At 54.9% G+C, this 20,059-nt stretch overlaps 1 protein-coding gene across 2 annotated transcripts in view; it reads right to left on the reverse strand.

Annotated features, from left to right (window-relative positions):
• Positions 1–20,059, reverse strand: part of CMIP (c-Maf inducing protein) — a 225,157-nt gene that overhangs the window by 35,810 nt on the left and 169,288 nt on the right. For both annotated transcript variants that reach the window (XM_059151279.1, XM_059151280.1), the window contains 4 exons: positions 16,022–16,183; positions 11,462–11,503; positions 6,331–6,393; positions 3,699–3,779 (listed from right to left, as the gene is read on the reverse strand). In XM_059151279.1, coding sequence (XP_059007262.1) covers positions 3,699–3,779; positions 6,331–6,393; positions 11,462–11,503; positions 16,022–16,183 — 348 coding nt within the window. The remainder of the gene's footprint in view (positions 1–3,698; positions 3,780–6,330; positions 6,394–11,461; positions 11,504–16,021; positions 16,184–20,059) is intronic.

Below are 20,059 nucleotides of genomic sequence, written 5' to 3' on the forward strand. Positions count from 1 at the left end.
AAAAAGCAACCGCATCGGCATTCTAACTTAAAATAAAACAGCAGAGACTATCTTCCCGGATCTAACTGATTCTGAGGGCCCTCGAGAAAGTTCTGAGGAGAACACGTCCCTCCCACGCCCTCCTGCCAGCTCTGAGAAGTGAATTTCTAGAGCTGCTTGGTGCTTCTTCACCTGGAGTGAAGAGGCTGAATTAGAGTCCTCAAGACACTGAGGGGCCTCGTCTGCTTCCATTCTCCCCACTGGGACGATGCTCGTCCATGAGGACGGCAGCAGAAGCCACAGGGGAAGCCCAGAAGGAAGTTACGTACGTGTGTACACACACACACACACACACGCACACACACACATACACACACACACATACACGGTCACATGAACACACACAGAGCCCTGGGCTAGATAAGGCCTCTGTGTGAAGAGAAAACTGAAACTTGACTGTGCTTCCAAACTGAGGAAGACATCTCAAGTCACCTGGTGCCCTGGAAAACGGTGACAGGAAGGCCGTGTGGCCCTCTCGGGGCCTCACAGGCTCTGTTGTGGAGTGAGGGCTCTAACCACGGATCTCTCCGGCCCCCTTCCACGTCTAAGGGTTTAGGAGTCCATGAAAACTGCTTCAACTCAACTCTGCTAAAGATAACTGTCCTTATCTTTGCTGACAGATTTCTGGAGAGTCAAGGTCATTTTCTTGGAAATGAACATCATAAATGGGTCTGATGGCCTTCCCATATGGGTGAGGAACATTTTACCTTTGGAAAAGCTAAAAACGCTCCTCTTGGAAAGTAGGGTGGTCAGATCACCCAGTGGTCCACTAGGGACCGCAGCCACATCTTCTTGCCTCCCTTGCTACAAGAACACTCTGCTGAGTGGCCCGTGGGTACAGGGACCATGGTCATTCTTGACAATACAGTTTAACAAATTGCTTAAAATCTCCAGCAGAACATTCTAGAGGACTGCTTCCATTTGTATCTAGTTTTTATTTCAGTCCAATGAGTAACACTGAGACTGTTCTCTAAGATTCAATGTACTCATCTGAAATGGGACACACAATATATTTGCAAAAGAGGAACCCTGAGGACAGGAGAAGCTCTGACACTTTAGAACACCTCTGCAGTCTACGATTTCCTCCAGCTCCCAAATGTTCCAGTGCGTCCTTGGTGAGAAATGCTGCATGCGCGGTCAACAGAGGCCGCTGCTTGTGTGATGAGGACAGTCGTGAGGCTCGTGGCAGGCTGGGCACATCCACTAACCAGTGAGTGGACCCCCCACACCGGCTGAAAGCTCCAGCTCGAAACAGTATATCTGGCTTCCTGGGCGTAGGGGAAGCCAGTCACTGCCTCACATGCATCTGCCCATCCATAGCCCTCTTCTGACAGAGCTCGTGGCAGGTAATTAGACGCCGAGGGCAAAGAGCAGCTTACGGCATCCCCAGACGCCAGGATCACTTGGAGAGTTCTTCAAACGTCAAGCGAGGATTCCTGCCTGGAGCGCCCTGATCCCTGCCAGGCCACAACAGATGCTATAAACTGTGGATTTGCCCGGTTGCTGTTCTGAATTTTATCCAGAAAATTATTACATGGTCAACACTGTAGGCCCATAAAACTAACCAAATACAAGAGAGATGTTGTTTGGTTAGCTGTGGGAGGATGGCCTGAATTTTAACTTTTTTCCCTTCGGAAGTCAGATGTCCCCCCAAAGAAGCGTTCTTAGACAGCCTCCTGATGACCACAGACTACGGGAAAATGTTCTTCCATGCCCGAGGGGGCCCGGGCCAGGACAGAACACCTGGGGCTGGGGCTCTGTCATCGATAAGCTGTGACAGGAAGGTCCTTTGCAAAACGAACTCTAAAATCTCTGTTCCACACTCTGAAAGGGTACAAGCTTCACCTCCTACCCCCTCCACTGTGATTTTAAAGTTAACAATTGGAAGTCTTCTCCTCTCAGAAGCCTGAATCCAGAGAATGCCCCAGAAACTATAAAAGCCCAAATTAGGGCACAAATTCACACTCTCCACCACTACCGCGGGGAACGTCTTTGTTAGTCCCAGGAAAGAACTGGATGGAGTAGTCGTCTCCCCTGCATTCAGGAAATCAGAAACGTGTTTATCTCCGATCAAGGGGGAATGTCGGAAGTAAGCAGCAATTCAGCTACGGGGTGAGACCGCTCTGCGGAGGGAACGGCAGAGGGGATCCGCACGGTGCCTGCACCGTCAGTTACCAGTAGCCGCTGGGAATCCTGGGCTGAGACGGACTCTGAGGCTATCTCCGGGCTCTGCCGGAGGAGTGCTGCAATCGACTGATGATGTCTGCCACGAGTGTGGGATGGGATGGAGCAGCACACGCGCCACACGCTTCCAACCAGACGGGGATTGGGGGTTGGCGTGGAGACAGCTGTTTCCACTGCTGAATCCTGACAGGGCAGGGGGCAGTAGTCACAGCTACCCTACCTCGGATTCAGTGCCCCAACGTGCGCTGCAATGACATTGCTGGCTCTCCATCACATGTGACTCGAGTCCAGGCTGCAGGCTGGCTCGGAGAGAGCACTGGAACACCAGCCCTTGCTTTCGATAGCTGCTCCTTGGCCCCCCTCATGAGCACTTGGGGCTGCTCACCGGTTCTCTGAGTGGCCTACGGAGGCTTTCTGGGTCCCCACCACCTCATCTGGGAAAGGTGGTCCTGGACTTTCATGAGACTTAAATGACATGGGACACTCTTGCGTGTCACACTGTGTCAGGCTCTAAGAAGGTGCTCGATAAGTAGCTGAGAGTAGATGTTAGTCACTCTCATTCCCAGCTGTGGCCCCTGGGGCCAGTGAGTGTGCTCTGATAAGCCTCAGTTTCCCCACGTGTAACACGGAGAAAGCAGTATTTGCTGCTCTCACTGAACTGATGGGAATACAAAGGGGCCTTGCAGGCCGCCAAGTCCATACTCAGATTGCCTCTGTCTCCCCTGACGACTTTTTGCTATTCCAGGACCCCATCCGGGACACCCTGCTACATGTAGTCATCCTGCCGCCTTCGGCTCCTCTGGGCTGTGACAGTTTCTAGGCTTTTCTTGTTCTCAACAGCCTGGACAATTTTGAGCAGTGCTGGTCACGTGTTTTACAAAGTGCTCCTGAATGGGGACTGGTCTGATGTTTCTCTCAGGATTAGACGGGGCCCATGGGTTTGAGAGAAGAAGCGCCCATAGGTACGGTGCCCTTCTGACGCCGTATCAGGGTGCCTGCCCTCACGTGACTTGTCACCATGGCTGGTGACCGTGAAACTGTGACCCGCTAACTGTGGCTGTCACTGTCAGGTTTCTCCATCATATGGTCACTCTCTGCCCCCTCTGCCCTGTGCCTCTGGAAGGACACCGTACGGATGGCCCCCACTGAAGCCGTGAGGTGCCCCACCCCCTCCTTCTGGGCAGAGTGTCTGCAGACGCTTGTGACTCTACACACGGGAAACTTCTCTCTTCTCCCCCGGCCACACTATTTTTGTTATTTTTACTGTGAAAAAGATTCTTCCCATTGCCTTAAGAGAAGAGAATAGAGCCGAGGAAGACAGGCTGCACGAACACCCCAGCTTCAACAGAATCCCAACCCTGTTCCTGGCTGTCAGGCCAGGCCAGCCAACCCCGTCCTCCACGTTTTGGGGAATGGCGAAAGGCTGGGGAGAAGGGAGAGGCCGGCTCTGCAGCCTGGGCGTCAGGGGAACTCACCATGTTATGCTTGAGGATTCTCTGGACCACGGGAGTGAACACTTCGATGACCACCATGGACCGAGGCCGCTCTCTGCAGTGCTGGGGAGACAGAAGGGCATGGTCAGCACCAAGCCTGGCAGGTTTCAGCCAGAGCTGAACGGGCCCCTGGAAGTCCGGGCCTCGCCCGTGGCTCTGAGACTGTGGGGACGCCTGGGGGCTCCGTTGGTGAAACATCTGCCCTGGGCTCAGTCATGGTCCCAGGACCCTGGGACCAAGTCCCACATCAGGCTCCCTGCTCAGCGGGGACTCTGTCTCTCCCTTGCCTCTCTTCCAGTACTTCCTCTCTCTCTAATTCAGTCTCTAAAGATTAAGTCAAATCTGTAAAAAAAAAAAAATGAATAAAGGGAGAGTTTATCAGCGGTTTATACAGGCAGGTGCCCACCGGGACGGGTCCCAACACCTTGCAGCACTGAGATGCAGAGCACGTGGTCTAACAGAGGAGTCTCTGGAAAACAGTGCAGGAATGCCAGGAGTTCCGTGTCCGGACACCAGAATCTCGGAAGTCCTGTGGCTTTCCAGCTGTTGCTTTGATAGGCTGACAGCAGCCTACAGGCTGTCAGACACACCTCACGCACCTCACCATACTTCACTTCCTCAGCAGGTTGTGTTTTCCAAGGCCTTCGGGTGGAACAGATAAGGCCCCACCAGGCCAACACATTTAGAACCTGCCGGGGCCTGAAGGCGCTGAGTTTCTAACCCCTGCGTGAGGACCCTAGACTTGGGAGAGTAGAGATCAGGGCTTTCCTGGGAAATCTAAGATCAATGAACTTTCCTCGATCTGAGTGTCCTGGTTTGGAGAACCGGCAGGCAAGGCTGCCAGGCGTGTGGAGTGAGCTGGCCCAGGGTGGACCCAGATGGGGGCGGCTTCGTTCCCCTCAAGCTCTCCTCTCTGGACAGGCCGCCTGTGGGTAAGGCACGGAAGCTGGGACTCAGGCCCTCCCAGAGGGGAAACAGCCTGAAGGCTCACGGACCCCCTAGGCTCGGACCCCTCCCTCCAAAGGACGGGGCAGCCTTCTATTTCTATAAGGAAATGCCAAAAAGAATGATTTCTTCTACATCATGAGTTTTCAAACCGTGCTACCAGGAACCCCCCGGTATGACTGACTTTGAACAAAGGTCCACTGTTTTAGAACAAGAGTTTGAGAACCATGAAATCTGGGCGAAACCATACAGCTTGAGAGGAGGACAAGGAGCAGATGAGGATTAAATCGGACAAATTAGTGAGAGAGGAGCTGACCTGCTGCGACAGGTAAGGGGGGAGAACCCCAAGCATATGTGGGGACCTATGACCCCACTCCGTGTGCGGAATGACGCCCCCTGGTGCCAGGGGCCAAGAAGGCCCATATTTCAGTTGTCTATAGTCTCACCAAGGCCCCAGGGAGGAGGGGGCCTCCACTGAGCATGGAAGCCGGACGCTTTCACACGCATATACGCCTGCAGGCCCAGCTCGACGCCCAGGTGCTCGCCTGCTTGGCCCGGAAGGCACACACTGCCGTGTGCCCAGACGCGCGCACCGAGAAGGCACCCGTGCGCTCTGCGCTGGCAGGCCGGGCCCGCCCACTGCTCTGTGAGTTGCCAGAAATGGTGTCCTGATGGAGAGACCGGGCCAAAGGGGCTAACACGACCCTGTGTCCAGAGTCTCAGAGCTCCCACCCCTGACAGACACAGGGAAGCATCTCTTTGAGTGGGGGGCAGAGGCACTAAGGGCATCACAGTCCCCTTTCCTCCAGAAACCACAGGGCTCTCCAGCGGCCTGCTTCGCCAGGCCACATGCTCGGCTCGCTGGTGGATGGAGTCCACACCGCCCACCAGGGACAGCGGCGAGGAAGGAGCCGGCGAGGAAAGGAGCATGAGTCGGAGTGAGTCAGCAGGTGTGAGAGCAGAGAGTGCTGGGGTAGCGGCAAACCTAGGCCCTGCGTCTCTCCAAGGACATCAAATCATTACATAAAAAAAAGGAAAAAAAAAAAAGAAAAAAAGAAAAAAAATCACACAGCAAAGAACAAAACAGGACTGCATGCTGGCTCAGCCCCCAGGCTGCTGAAGTGTGTTTTCAGAGCGAGGGAGGGCTGGTCCCCAATGTGCCCTGGGCACGGTCCGTGTAAATCCCTCTGCAAGCCTGGCTCTGGGTTCCCTGGAGCGGACGGCCTGCTCTGCGGCTCCTCCCAGCTAACCTGGCATCCCTGGCCTGCTTTCCCTATTCAGGAAAAGCCCCACGGCTGTGCCCCACTGTGGGCCAGCCGGTGCTCAGACGAGCCTTGGCTAATAATAACCCAGCTCTGACGTCAGGAACCCAGAAAATCTGCTACAAATTTCTCCCAAGACAGCTACAAAGATATTCCAAGGAAAAGCTGGACGTTCCTCCCTGACCCACTGGTTTGGATCCTGGGCCTCACTTATCACCTGCCTGGCAGAGAGAGAGCTATGTGTCTAAGAGCAGGCTGCCTGACCTGCCTTCTGGCTCGGTCCGGGGCCCTCACCCAGGTCAGGGAAGCCTGGGTTTTCGGCAAATTATGCAAAGCCAACCCCCAGCATGCCCACAAGGAGACGGACTGCCTCTTGCAAACACAGCCCCATTTCAATCAGGTCATACCTTGCAGAAGAATTCACAGAGATCTGGTGGTGGATGGTTGTTTTCCAGCAAAGGAGCAATCGCCTGAAAGACAACAAGCAAAGGTGAGCTGGAACCTCCAGAAAGGAGTCCTAGCTGGGGGCTCGTGGCTGGTACAAACTCCACACTAATCTCCAGGAAAACACACACTGATGTGAGTGTGTGCGACCTCAGGGACTCCACAACCTGCTGCCATCCAGCCACGTCCCCCTTGGAGCAACAGGGAAGGAAAGGATCCGGGTTCTAAGCCCAGGTCCTGGGGGCAGAGTCCCGGGTGCGAGTTCTAGCCCTGGCACTCACGACAGCCTAACTGTTAGAACGAGTTATTTCCTCTCTCTTAACACCCGAGTTCCCACCCGGAAAGCGGAGCAGAGACTGCGGAGGAGCAGGAGGGAGGGTGCCCGGCCTTGCCCTGTTACCATCTGGGGCCCGTTGCTCCTGTCCCATGCGGGATGTTTAGCAGTGACCTTGTTCTCAACCCAATGGATGCCAGCAGCAAGCCTCAGCCGGGTGTGATGACCGAGAAGCCCTCTGACGCGCTTATTTAACGTTAAAGCAGGTGCCTCGAGTTCATGTGTCTCCAAGCCTTCTGAGGCTGACCGTCCAGTTCTTACGGTTCCCCCTGCCATTCCCGTACAAGGATCCGAATGATGTCTGATTCTTATTTTTCTTCCCCTTTCATACTTTGAATGATTTTGCTAAACTTCAAATTCAAATAAAATATGTAAACAACTGAAATGTGTCCAGACATTGCCCAATGCCTCACAGGGGACGAAACTGCACCCAACCGAGGCCCTCTGGTATGAAGTTTGAAATAGGGCCAGCTCTCCATGAATGTTAGTTACCGAATGGTTAGTACCTATGCGAAGTCCGCTCACTTTCTTGTTTGCCACACTGTGCACAAGATTAACCAAGAGGAGACCCAGGACCCTGCACCAAGACCACTGGGCTGTGTTACCTGTGTGAGCAACTCAACCTCTCTGGACATTAGTCTTCTAGCTTATAAAATGCGGGAGAACTAGAGTGTCTTTGGGAGGATTTGAAAAGAGAGAACTGTAGAAGCTTTGGAGTCTCAGCCTCAAGATAAGCCCACTGCCACCATCACGGGGGGTAGGGACTGTCTTGGGCAGTACTGGGCACAGCGGTAAGGGGTAGTGATTTGGCCCAACTCCCAGGAGGGCTCTGTGAGGACATGCTCTCCCCATCACTGACTCCCAGGGCTCAGAGCCTGCTGCTCAATTTCAGAGGGTCTCCGTGACCTGTTCCCTGCAGCGATGCCTTTGGATATGGCTAGAGATCTCTCAGCAAGGCCTTCCGCTGGGCTTGGGACCATCAGGGAAAGGAAGCCTCACCGGGGGCCAAGAAGACACGACGTCACTTATGCGAATGCGCTTCTGTGGAGGAGGAAGCCAGTGACACTGAGGCTGTGGTCTGGAGCCCCTCCAAGCCAGGTGCCCAACAGTCCAGGGTCTTACCTGTCCAGGGTGGCAGCACCCAGCATGGTAGCCGCTGGCGCAGGCAACCCTTCCGATTTTAACAGTTAAGAAATAAATGAGATAAAATAAAAAATGTGGTTCCTCCACTGCACAAACCACATTTCCAGTGCTCAGGGGTCCCACGAAGCCAGCAGTCACTGTGCCAGGTGAAGCAGACAGAGAACACCTCCCACACCCAGCTCCAAGGAGGGGTCACATGCAGGGCTGAGCCCCCCCACTCGTGCCGGGCCCCTCGTCCTCGAGAATGAGTCACAGAATTAAGGAGTGGGAAGGACTGAAGTGCCCAGAGTGGGCGTCGGGCGGGGGCTCTGTCCTTCCACAGGATTGGCTCACTGGGGCCTCAGGACAACTCAGTGAGGTCAAGCGGGAGTTACTCCCATTTGTACAGTAGAAGAGACAGAGGGTCAGGGAGGTTACAAGGCCTGCCCTGGTCGAACAGTTATGATCATTTTAAAGGTATGACTAATAAAAGGAGCTTATATTTCTGTGGGCTCTTTCTATAAGCCCAGTCCCCCGTGGAGAATGTCTAAAGCGCTGGCTCACTGAGCCCTCCCGGGAGCCCTGTAAGAAAGGCACCGTTGTCACACACATTTCATAGATGAGGAGACTGGGTCTTCATATGCCAAGTTAGTTGAAAATGACTAAAAAGTTAACTAACAGCTAACCAGAAGTTAGCTGAATGGCCATCTGGTTAGATAAAAATATTCTAGAGCCAGTAGAAAGTATGTGGAGGGCCAGCAGTCCCCAGCCAGGGTTGACCTTGCTTCCAGGGGCTGCTGGCATGTCTGGAGACATATTTTTTTTTCCCACCCTCCCCTGGAGACATATTTTTGATCATCACGATGGGGAAGGGCTATTGGCACCCGGTGGGCTGAGGCAGAGATGGTGCTCAACGTTCTACAATGGCCAGGACAGGCCCTCCAGAAGGAATGATTCATCCCCAAATGCCCAGGTAGTGAGGCTGGAAACCGAGGGGCAGAGAGGCACGGAGAGACTTGAAATTATCCCCCCAAGACACGGTACATGAAAAAATCAACATACAACAGCCCATCTAGGCTCGCATCATTAATGCTGAAAACAGAAAATAGAAACACAAGCGCACCCACGTGGGGTTGTCACCGCCCGAAAACCGCCAGGGCCTTTCTCTGAAGAGGACACTGGGATGGGGTGAAATCCTTTCCTTTCTTTCTTTATTCTAATGAAATTATTTTCATAGAATACTTGCAAAAGCATTTTTAAAGAACATCTTAAAGGTATTTTCAATACAATAAAACTAAAGCTATCCCATCAGTTGCCCAAGGTCCCAGCTCGTGTGGGGTGGGCCCCAGGTCTGCACCGGCTCCAAACGTGAGCTCACATTGAACTTCAGGGTGAAGGCCACCCTCTTCCCCAGCATACGGATGGCGGCTGCGGTCTGAGCACTGGGGGCCAGGGACGTGCTGGCTGTTACCAGCCAACAACCACCTATGGCACAGACAGATGCCCGACCCCAGACGGACCGAATCCAACCAACTCAAGTTACTTGTGAAAGTGTTTCTGAAAAAATAAGCATGTTAAAAACATACGACGCCCTGCTGGGAGAAGACTAATTGCTGGAAGTCAAATCGGATCATGTCATCTCTGGGCAGAGAGGAGGCTTCCCAGTGATGACAAGGGCACTGGTAACCCAGAGCACTGACGGGGAGGAGGTTGTACAGAGCAGGGCTGAGAGGCAGACCTCAGATTCTGAGACCTCAAATTCTCTGTTCTCAGGCATGTCTGCTGAGTGCGCAAGCTCAGCTCATCCCAGTGAAGGGGTCAGCCCCACAGAATTCGCTGGAAGAAAGCAGCCTGGATTGCTCAGACCAAAATTCCTTTCCCAGGCTCATCCCTGGTCCAAAGCCCTTACCCTTCTTCCAGGGCTGAAGAGCACGGGGGCGGGGGGGGACCCACAGGTAGCGCCAGAAGGGAGAGGAAGATGCTAACTCCTTCCTGGCACCCATGTCCCCGACTGCTTCTCCACCAGCCAGTCCCACTGCTCTGCCTTTCCCGGACTGGGCCTTCTCCCTGGACTGCCTTGCCCTAGAGCACTCCTACCCCTCCTTTAAGATCCAGTTTGCTCACCTCCACCTGGAAGCCCTCTTCCCAGAACCCTCACTGGCAGAGGATGCTGGGAATCTGCCCTCTGTGCTCCCCTAACACTCCAAACAAGTCTCAAGCCCTGACCGTGTTCTTTCCTGATTAGCTGCGGACCTGCCCCGTTCTTCTAGCACACAGTGAACCTCCCAGTAGCAGCCCTAGGTCTGTGCAACAGAGACTAGTGTTTGGCACATACCTGTCCTCAAGTCAACAAGCGCTTGTTACATGAATTTATTAACTAATAGTGTACCAGGGAAAGGTGGTGGCGGGGAGTGGGGGCACGCAGGTTGACAATCCCCCTGTTCTGGCGACAGAGGGCACAGTGTGGTCAGGGTGCAGCAAGGGGGAGAAAACCTTCCGTGTTTTTAGCAAATTCCCAGGGAGCATCTAGTACGTGCCAGACACTGGAAGTGGGGCTCCATGGAAGCTGCTGCCTTTGCTCCCCATGACAACACCTCCTTTTGTACCCACCAGACCCAGCTGGGGTGAGAAGGGTGATCCTCCAGGCTGGGCTTGCCAGGGCCAAGTGCGTGGGCCCAAGAAACCTTCATTCAGCTCAGAGGGGAACAGATCCTGGCATCTTGCCCTTGTTTCAAAGGCTGTAGCCATAGGACCTCTGGGGCAGGTGAATGTCCCTTGTGGGCACATAAGGCTTTGCTTCTCACTTCCATCTCCAGCTCTGCCTCCCTACTTCCCACATCCTTGAACTTTATACTCTAGCGATGCTGAAGCTTCCAAGATATCCCACGTTGTTTTACATCTCTATGCCTATTTTGTTTCTTCTCTCTGGAATGCCTTTACTCTGTTTTGCCATCTGGCAAACCCCTATTGATCCTTCAAAACCCAGTTCAGACATCACTGCCTCCAGGAAGCACCATGCCTTCTTTCCCAGGCAAGCTGATCACTCTCCTCTCTACACCACATGCCTCTGTTTTTACAGTGATACCATTTATCTTCCTACAACAGAAGATAAACTCCGTGGGAGCGGGGCCTGTCTTTCACATTTCAGAGCTTAAATCCCCCAGGAAGCTATCTGACTCCCAAGATGCTTTCACCATAGTCAAGTCCCAAAAAATAGGACCTCACTTTGTGTATCAGAGAGAATTAAATCCAGGTTCTATACGTGTATTAATCAGGAGGCATGTCCTGGGGCCAGAAAGAGAATGCTTACCTCTCGGCTAATAGGGTTTTGCCTCCAAATAAATAAATCCTATGCTCTGTGCCATCTCCTGCCTTCAACTCCCCCCACAGCACTCAGGAAGGAGGATGCAATGAAGACACATTCGCTACAAACCTCAAAGACAGATCATTTTCTCTCCCCCTCCCCTGTCAATTGGGGCCCTGAAATGCGCAAAGGCAGAAGGCTCGACGGGACAGGCAAGACCGAGCTCGGTCGCCATGCTGGTGGGCGCACCGGCGCTTCGAGAAGTCACTCAGACTGGGGCAGGGACCGTGGCACCGGGAGAGGGACAGAGGGCGAGGAATCTCAAGAGACTTACCACAATGATGTTCTCATGCTCCTGGGTAGTCAAGTTTGTGTTCTAAGGGATTGAGTGGAGAGTACCGAGGAAGACAAGATAAAACAAAACAAAACACAAAACCACAATATTAATCAAACGGATGTTTGCATCTCGAAGGTCCAAACAGTTTAAAACGCTCCCAGCTTCTCAGAGTGCAGGTGTTGCCTTTTCCTAATCAAGCAGATCAGAAAACCCCCCAAGGCTCGGCCAGGAAGGAGAAAAGTATGACTTGGGGGGGTGTCGGTAGGCGGGGCGGGGGGGGGGGTGTATGACGACACTGGGATTCGAGTCCCAGTTTCACCCCTTGGGAGTTATGTGACCTTGGACCAGTCCCTCCTCATTGGTGAGACTCAGTTTTTCCTTCCATAAATGGGGCTCCTCCATTCAGATGGGGCTTAACCCCATGCTCCCTGCCGGTCACAGGGTTCACGGAAAACACGGAAAGATACAGACTTTAGAATCTTGACTGCGTGCCAGGTTGTCTTTCAGGCACAGCACATAGAGGATTTCAGTGATTCTCCAACTGGGTTCCCACGGAAGAATGGTGTTCTGTGAGCCAAACATGTTTTAGCTAAATTCAAATTCTAGCAATTAGCTTGCAGAAATAATAGTAAGTTGAATGGATTAAATTTGTTTCATTTTTAGGGCTTTTTTTCCTCCTCAATCTGGAATTTCCTCACCCAGTGGGTACCCATTACCACTCTCCTGTGAAGACATGGCTGAGGAAAGGCAAGAACACATGAGAAACGAGAAATCATGGGAAAACCCAGAAACGGTCACTATCGTCTTCTCTGCTAGTTTCGTGCTGTGCTCTGCTTTGTCTGGGTGTCTCAGTGGGCACGGGCTCTCCCTGGTCTCCATTCAGATCTCCTGACAGAGTCACATCTGTCGCCTCATCACGTGCCGCCTCACTGGACAGTCACCTGGCCAGCTGGTCAGTTCCTGGGTTCCAGGAAGAGCCCGATCCTGTTTGCCACCTGCCATCGGGCTTCAGGAGCGTCAGGATATCTAACGAGTTTACAACCCACCGAAGCAAGAGCGGGGCCAGGGGGCTGTGAACACGGCTCTGTCTGGCCGCCCGAGGCAGGAGGACGGCCACAGAACCCGGGCCAGTGTCTGCGCTCCTCCTGTCCCCGGGTTCCCATGGAGACAGCCTGGCCCTCAGCGCTTGAATCCAGGAGCATGTGGAAGGGAGAAGGAGGTTTCTTAGATTCCCAAGGCTTTTTCTTTTTCTGGACGTTGGTAGTGCTTAAGGAGCCCGTTTGTGGCTGATTATTAAACGTCCGTGATTTTCCTGATGGAAGCTTTGGTCTTGCCTTATGAACGATGACAAGCTCGCTATGCCTCAGGCCGGGAGCACCCGCTTCCTCCCCACAGCGCTTCTCCTACCTTCCCATCGCCAGGTGAGCTACCTGAGCCTCACGAGGTCCAGCTGCGTGCCCGGTGCACAGGGAAGAGAGGGTGGAGTAGGGGTTTGACCCCCTCCGTCCTGATGCCAAAACCTGCATCTCCAACCACTGACCCCGGTGCTTGGCCCAAGCAAGGGGTGTTTCTATTTCTCAGGCTGCGGCGGGCAGCTCTGCAGGGCCCTCCGGGTCCTCGCCACACCTGTGCCCTTCCCACGAAGAGCCTGTGGCAAGCACAGATGCCAAGTCCTCTGTCCCCATCGCGGGCGGCAGCCTGTGCCATTCTGCAGGGACACTTCTCTCCACCAAGGCCATTTTCCGCCCTGGTGGGTAGAGTTCACTACCAGCCAGGGCATCACAGAGGACGTGGGAACCTGAAACTGAGTGGCCACTCCACAAAGGCCCAGGAGGCCAGGGAGGCAGCTGTGCTTGGCCAGCGGATGGACAGTCCTTCCTCGGAACCAAGAGTCCCTCCTCCCCATCCCTTACTCCTTCCTCCGGATCCTGCCCACTTTCCGGATGGTTTGGGGACCCCTGGAGCCTCCTTGAAGGGGACCCCAGGAACAACCTGAGTAAAAAGAACAGACAAATCATCTAGCCCCTACAGCCTCAACAGGAAAGGGCAAGGAGAGGGATTGTTTGTTTTTCCACCCATCACCCTAGACCCTGCAGCTGAGAGTGCTTAAGGTCAAGATCACAGCCATCTCCCATGACAACAAGAATGTGATCATTTATCAAGTGCTCCCTGTGTATCAGGCACAGGGCCAGGCGCCTTGTCTGTATGAGAGCACTGGGAAAGGGGTGCTCGTCTTCACTGCACCTCGCAGATGAGAACAGTGCCGAGAGACCTAGTAAACTGTCCAAGGCCAGTTAGTGCCTGAAGAACCAGGCCCTGTTCTCAACCACCAAGTCCCACACAGCTGGGCACCCCCCCAACCCCGGGCTAGAAAGTCACTACCAATTTATGCCACATCTGTGAAAAACAGCGTGAGCTTTCCTAAAGGCAGACCTGGGTGTGGATCCCGGCCCACCACTGATGCAACAGACCCCTGGGCAAGTGACAGCTGCTCCAAGCCTCTGTCTACCCGTCTGTACACTTTCGGACTCACCTCGCAGGGTACCTGGAGATCAGCTCTAAATGCCAAAGCAGTGGTCACAGAGCATGTGTGTCACTCAGAGAGGCGCTAAGCCCTCCTCGAGGGGTTGCTGCCTGGGCTGCAGTCCCAGCTCTGTCCCTTCGCAAATAGCAGCGCTTGCGTGTCACCGTGAGTGATGCTGACCCATTGCCTGACACACAGTAGGCACACAGCAGATGCAAGCTGCTTTCTTTTTTCTTTTTCCTTTAAATGCTTTTATCTTTCCACACTAGTGCTTGTGGATCCAATGATTTTTAAAACTTTGACCTGAGAAACGGTGCAAAGGCCCGGGGGCACATGGTCTATGAAACATGTAAGATGGAAATAAATGCTGCCAGTGGTTGGCAACTGTGTCCACCTGCCACCTTCCCCGTCATCCTGACAGTGAGCCTGATCTAATGATGGTGTGGCGGTGGGGTGGGGACTGGTGGGCAGAAGGGGTGGACGGCTGGCCCTGCAGTGAGAGCGAGGGAGCCCTAAGGTGAAATTTCCAGCCCCACCGCCTGCTCAGCATGTTGCTCAGTGTCTCGGGGCCTCAGTTTCCTCGTCTGTATAATGCAGACAGCAGGCCCAGCTCTCTAAGGCAGGTGTACTACCCGAGACGTTGTGTGCACAGCCCATGATACCTGCTGGCACACAGCTGGTATCACTGATGGTGAGCCCCCAGCCTGGCCTTGGGCTGGGAAGCCAGGATAGAATATTGGGTATACAGCATCTGGCCTGGTCTCAAATTCTAGACCTTGACTGTGATTCATTTCAAAGCCCGAGTCTTTGCTCTGCTGTGAAATGAAGCGGTCTCACACCTGAGGGCATGGCCTCTGCTCCCCGTAGCTGTCTTTACCACACACCTTCTACTTCTTGCCCCACTTGCCTCTAGGGCAAGGGACCCTCTATGCAGCAGACATGGAAGGCCTGGGCAGTTTCTAGGACTGAGTGGCAGCAATCAGCCTGGGTCCCCGGAGGAAGGGCTGGTTTTAGGTGGCAAGGAGCTGGTGCAGACTCTGAGGGGGCATCTAGCAGCTAGCTACCCCAGGACCTGGGCGTGCCAGGAGAGCAGGGGCCCGTCCCAGGGGAGGGGGACAGAAGCATCACTCTGCTGGCCATGTGGAGTTTAAATCAGGAGTCATCAACGCCACGGTCTCCGGGGGCCAGGCAGGCAAACAAACGAGGCAAGCCTTAGCGTTTGGGAAGCGCGGAGAAGGTGGCTGAGACAGAGTCAAGAGCGCGCTTCCCAGCAGCCGTCACCTCCTCACAAACAGCGGGACTGACATCGATCGAGCCCCCTTGCTCCTGCCTGTCTCCCTGCGGGAACATGGGCTCCAGGAGGACAGGGGCTCATCTTCATCCCCAAGCCCAGCACAGCGTCCAGCACAGCACAGGCCCTAGTGTGGAGCTGCTCGGCAAAGCACAGCCCAGTCAGCTGCGAGCCGCTGATGGATTCTCCGCGGCTGTGCGGGTGGTCGGGGTGCTGGGGGCAGAAGCCGTCGCGGCCTGGGCCCCTGGAGCCCATGCAGGCCAGGGCAGTGGGAGGACAGAGACGGGCAGGGACGGCGGGCCCCAATGCCAAGGGGCAGGGAGGAAGCGCAGTCTGGAGGTCTGGGGGTGTCACAGCTGTTCTCCAGCTCGGGGATGCGCTGGGAAATTCTGAAACTCACTGCTACCATCATGACCACAAGCCCAGCCTCAGGCCCATGACCTGTCCCCGCACACAGGGTGGTGGGGCATGGCAGGGCGGCAGCAACAGCCCCTTTGCCCCTGCCTCGCCCCTGGGGCGGCTCAGCTGCAGCACTGGGGACAAGACTCCTCCTGGGCTTTCTCAGACTGCGGGGGGCACCGCTCAGCTCCTTGGGCAATGGGGAGACAGCACCCATGTGGGTCCAGTTCTGCCGCCGGGTATGGCACTGTGCTCAGCAGAGGGAAAGGAAAAGAACTTGGATGTGTGTGTGTGTGTGTGTGTGTGTACACGCACGCAAAACCCAGCAGGAGGAACGTCTTACCTCTGAGAGCAGTTTCGAGACGATTTCCAGCGGGGCTTGGTTGATGGAGTCATCCTGTAGGGGGGACGTGAGGGCCATGTCCACCAGAGTTCGGATCTCCTTCAACACAACTTCCCAACGGCTTGGGTTACTCAGGACTTTCTTGTATTTGTAAATCTTTTTCTGGTTGGGAGAGAGGAGACACGAACATGTTATTGACGCGCTGATGGTGGAAGACGCCAGACGATCAAGAAACAGACCATCAGGACCTGTAAGCCCTGAAGAACGGCCGCTGTGGACCACTCCCTCCCCATGAGGAACGGACTCCCAAAGAAAGGAATCATCCTGCCCAGAGTCACGGGCTGTGCCTACAAAGAGCCAGGCCTCCGGACACTAGCCGAGAAACCTTCACACTGCTCCCAACAACTTCAAAAAAGAACGAAGAGGTTTCTCTCAGATCACAGCTGCCAAACATACTCCCTAAGCACTGACACAGTCAGAGCAGGTGCCTTCAAGGGTCCACAGAAGACCTTCCTTGAGTTGGAGGCTTTTCTCATCCCCGTCCTATGAGGCTCCCCTGGAGAGCGGAGTCCAGTTAAGAAAAAGGACAGGCAGGCTTGGGGCCAGGAATTCAACTCTGGCCAGGTGGTGACAAGCCCCGAGGCCCCAGGAAGCACGAAGGCGGTCCTCGGTTTCTGCCCGGGTGAGTAAGACCAGCGCTCTCACCTTTGTTGTTTGGGGCCGCGTCCAGGGCTGGAAAGCACTGGGGCGAGGGCTGTGGGCTCCTGGGCTGTGAGGCAGAGTTCCGCCTCTCTGACATCATGGAAACAGCAGCCCTCGGAAGGCGGAGGTCCCAGCCAAGCTCCCTCCCGGCCCTCCAGCTGCCTGCCCCACGGCTGCCCTGGCTGGCTTGGGAGACTCCCACCGGCTGAACTCCTTCATTAAATGCTCTGTTCCCCAGGGAAAACCCAAGTTTAGTGTCACCGTGCCAGCAGCCAGCTGGGGTGACAAGTCACAATCTTTGAGCCAGAGTCTCACTGAGGGAGTGGAGAGGGAGGAGGTCAGGGTCCCCCACCAGCCGCTGAGGCTGCCGGGGTCTCCGGGACCACCGAGTTTCTGAGTTCGGAGTCACAAAGTGGTCTTGGAACCCAGGGTGTTTGAGGAATTATCTGGGGGGGACCGTCCTTGTCAACCTTAGTTAATTGCTGGGTGAGGCCTCACAGCGGAACACAAGAGAGACTCTGGAGTCAGGCCCGGTTCTTGCTGTGAAGCCTATCTCCTTCTGAGCCTCAGTTTCCTCTTCTATAAATCAGGCAGCCTCTTTCAGGGTGGGACCTTCACAAATGCTGGAGCCGTGTAGCCACTCTCCGTACAGAGAGAGCCACATTAGAAGGCAGAGGCCAAACAGAGACCCTGGCAACAAAGAAGGAACCCGGATTCTTAACCCGTCTCTTTGGAGAAACTTTACAATGATGGGGCGGACCCCCGCAGCCATGCAAGCAGGACCCCACTGTCCACCTCCTGTTCATTCCCAAACTCTACAAGTTTCCACTCTCTCGCTCGCTCACCAGGCCCCATCACTACCACTGTCACACAGTAGCCGACTCACACTGAAGTCTGTTTCCCCTCACCAGCCCAGATCTTTTCAAATTTTTATTTATTTAAGAGAGTGAGCACCAGTTGGGGTGGGTGGGGGGGGGGTGCAGAGGGGAAAGCAGGCTCCCCACGGAGCAGGGAGCCCAACGCAACATGGGGCTCAATCCCAGGGCCTGGGGATCATGTTCTGAGCCGAAAGCAGACACTTAACCGAATGAATCACCCACATGCCCCAAGTCCTGATCTTTCTTATGGAAATCAGTGTAGCTCGTCCGCCTTTCACCTGCCCGCTAGCCTGTGAGCACCGGGACAGCCCCTTCATGCTCCCTCTCGGTCTGGCTCTGCTCTGACAGCCACCGTCCCTCATCGAGAATGGGAACGAGACAAGTCCCCTTCGGAGGGGTAGCAGGGCGGAGGAGACAAGTGGGGGAAGTGGAGACAGCACCATTCTCTTCAGGCGGGGGAGTGGAAGCGCCAGAAACATTGACTTGCCCACCATTTTAGATCCTCTCAGGACTGGAAGACACACACAGCAAGCTTTGTCAAGAGAGGGTGTTCCATGAACAGGGACTACATGGTCAGCGGGGGTGATCATGACGATGAGGATGTGTTGAGCCCCATGAATTTCACCACAAGACACACCCACTTCCCTGAGGCCGCCCTGGGCCGGGGAGGCCGGTGAGCAGCCCCAGTCCTGTCCCCACAGCCAGGAGCACGGCCCCCTCCACGCTGCCCAGCCTGTGCCAACAGAATGCCCGAAGTCTAACACCATGGGGACACTTCCCAAGGCGAAGCCGACCGTTCCCAGAAGATGCATCCTCCTTTGAGTCCTGGCACGGTGGTTTTGTTCCATACCCAGAGAATTGCTTTATCGTTAAATGACTGCGGAACAGCCACAGAAATGGGCCGTGTATTAAGCCCCAAAGAAAACCACATGATTCGCACCCATGTCTCCCCACAGTAGATTCCAGAGTGGCATACGGTCTGGGCCGTGAAAGCCCTATCTACTGATCAGCTGCAAGTTGTTTACCTTTGAAGGAATAATGACTTCATTCTTTTTGTGAAAATGATGCCTGCTCGTTGTAAGAAATCTGAACCACGCTGGAAAGCACAAAGGAGAGGGTGAGTGAAAAAAGACCTCAAAATCCCACAACCTAGAAATAGCTGTCATTAATCTTTGGTGAACATGTTCCACCCAACCCTCACTGAAACTTTGCCAAATACAGTCAGCGCGTCGTGGGGTGGGGCGCACGCCCTCACACGGTGGGGAGGGGCGTGAGTGCTGCGGTCCTAAGCTCTCTGGGCTCAGACATCCCCGAGACTCTGAGGCAGCAAGGTCCAGGCAAAAGGACCCAGAGGGCGGCATCAGTCTCAGCGCTCACCGACGCACCCCTCCTTACAGGGGAAGAACGACAGCTCTCTTGCGAGCACCCAAGCCCCTGCTTAACAGACCTCCCCAGGACCAGTGGGTATATTCAAAACCAGAAGGTCCCAGGGCTGTGCCAAGGGCCAACGCACAATGCACCAGGCAACCCGCTGAGCACTTCTGAGCATCATCTTGTTCCATCCTTAAGGTAACCCCGGAGCTGGGGACCTACTACAGGCTAAGAGTCCCCAGAATAGACCCTAAGACAAAAACCCATGTGTAAACGGTTTCTTCATTTGTGAGGCTATGTAGGACACATCAGTGCAGGGTGGAGGAGGAGAAGAGAAGGCAGTTAGTGACGGGGCAGGAGAGGGGAAGGGGACCATTAACAGGGCCCCACCAAGCATTATGACTGGGCCACCATGGAGCCGGCTGTGAACCCCATGGAGGACTCGAGGACATCGTGAATCCTACCCCCCGCCACCCCCAGGGAGTGAGGAAGCTGCAGCATTTACCCACCAACTCCCTGTACACGGCCATACTTCCACTGCCCTGTGTCCAGGACAAAGCACTCCCGTAGCTGGAAAAGAACATGGCCCCAGGCAATGCCATGTGGTCCCAGTGAGCTGAGTGGCTGAGGGCCCGTCTGTAACGTCTACTACCAGCCTCTTGTGTCCCATTTACGCATAGGACTCTCACGGCCAGAGAGGTAGCCTGACTTGCCCAAGGTCTCACAGCTACAAAGGGACAATTCAGGAGTCAGACTGGCTCTGGTTCATTCCAGAGGTGTCTCTCTATCACATCTGTCGGGGCTGGTGCAGACAGCGGGGAGGAAGGGTAGACCTGTCGAGAGGCACGGTGATGGAGGGGGCCCGGGTGGCACGCGGTGAGGGCTGGGACGAGTCCATAGACTCGGAGAGCTGGAGGTCAGGCACCCGCGGTGGAGGAGCTGCGGGAAGCTCTAGTAGGAGCAGCAGGTGGACCGGCCATGGTGATCACGGTGGGGGCAGGGAGGAGAGGCTGCTGGCTCCCACGAGAGGCTCTAAGGTCTGGGACAGGGCAGCCAACAGGGCAGAGGGAGGCCTGCGCAGGACTGC

This window comes from Mustela lutreola, chromosome 16, assembly GCF_030435805.1.
Source record: "Mustela lutreola isolate mMusLut2 chromosome 16, mMusLut2.pri, whole genome shotgun sequence".
NCBI classification, from domain to species: Eukaryota; Metazoa; Chordata; class Mammalia; order Carnivora; family Mustelidae; genus Mustela; species Mustela lutreola.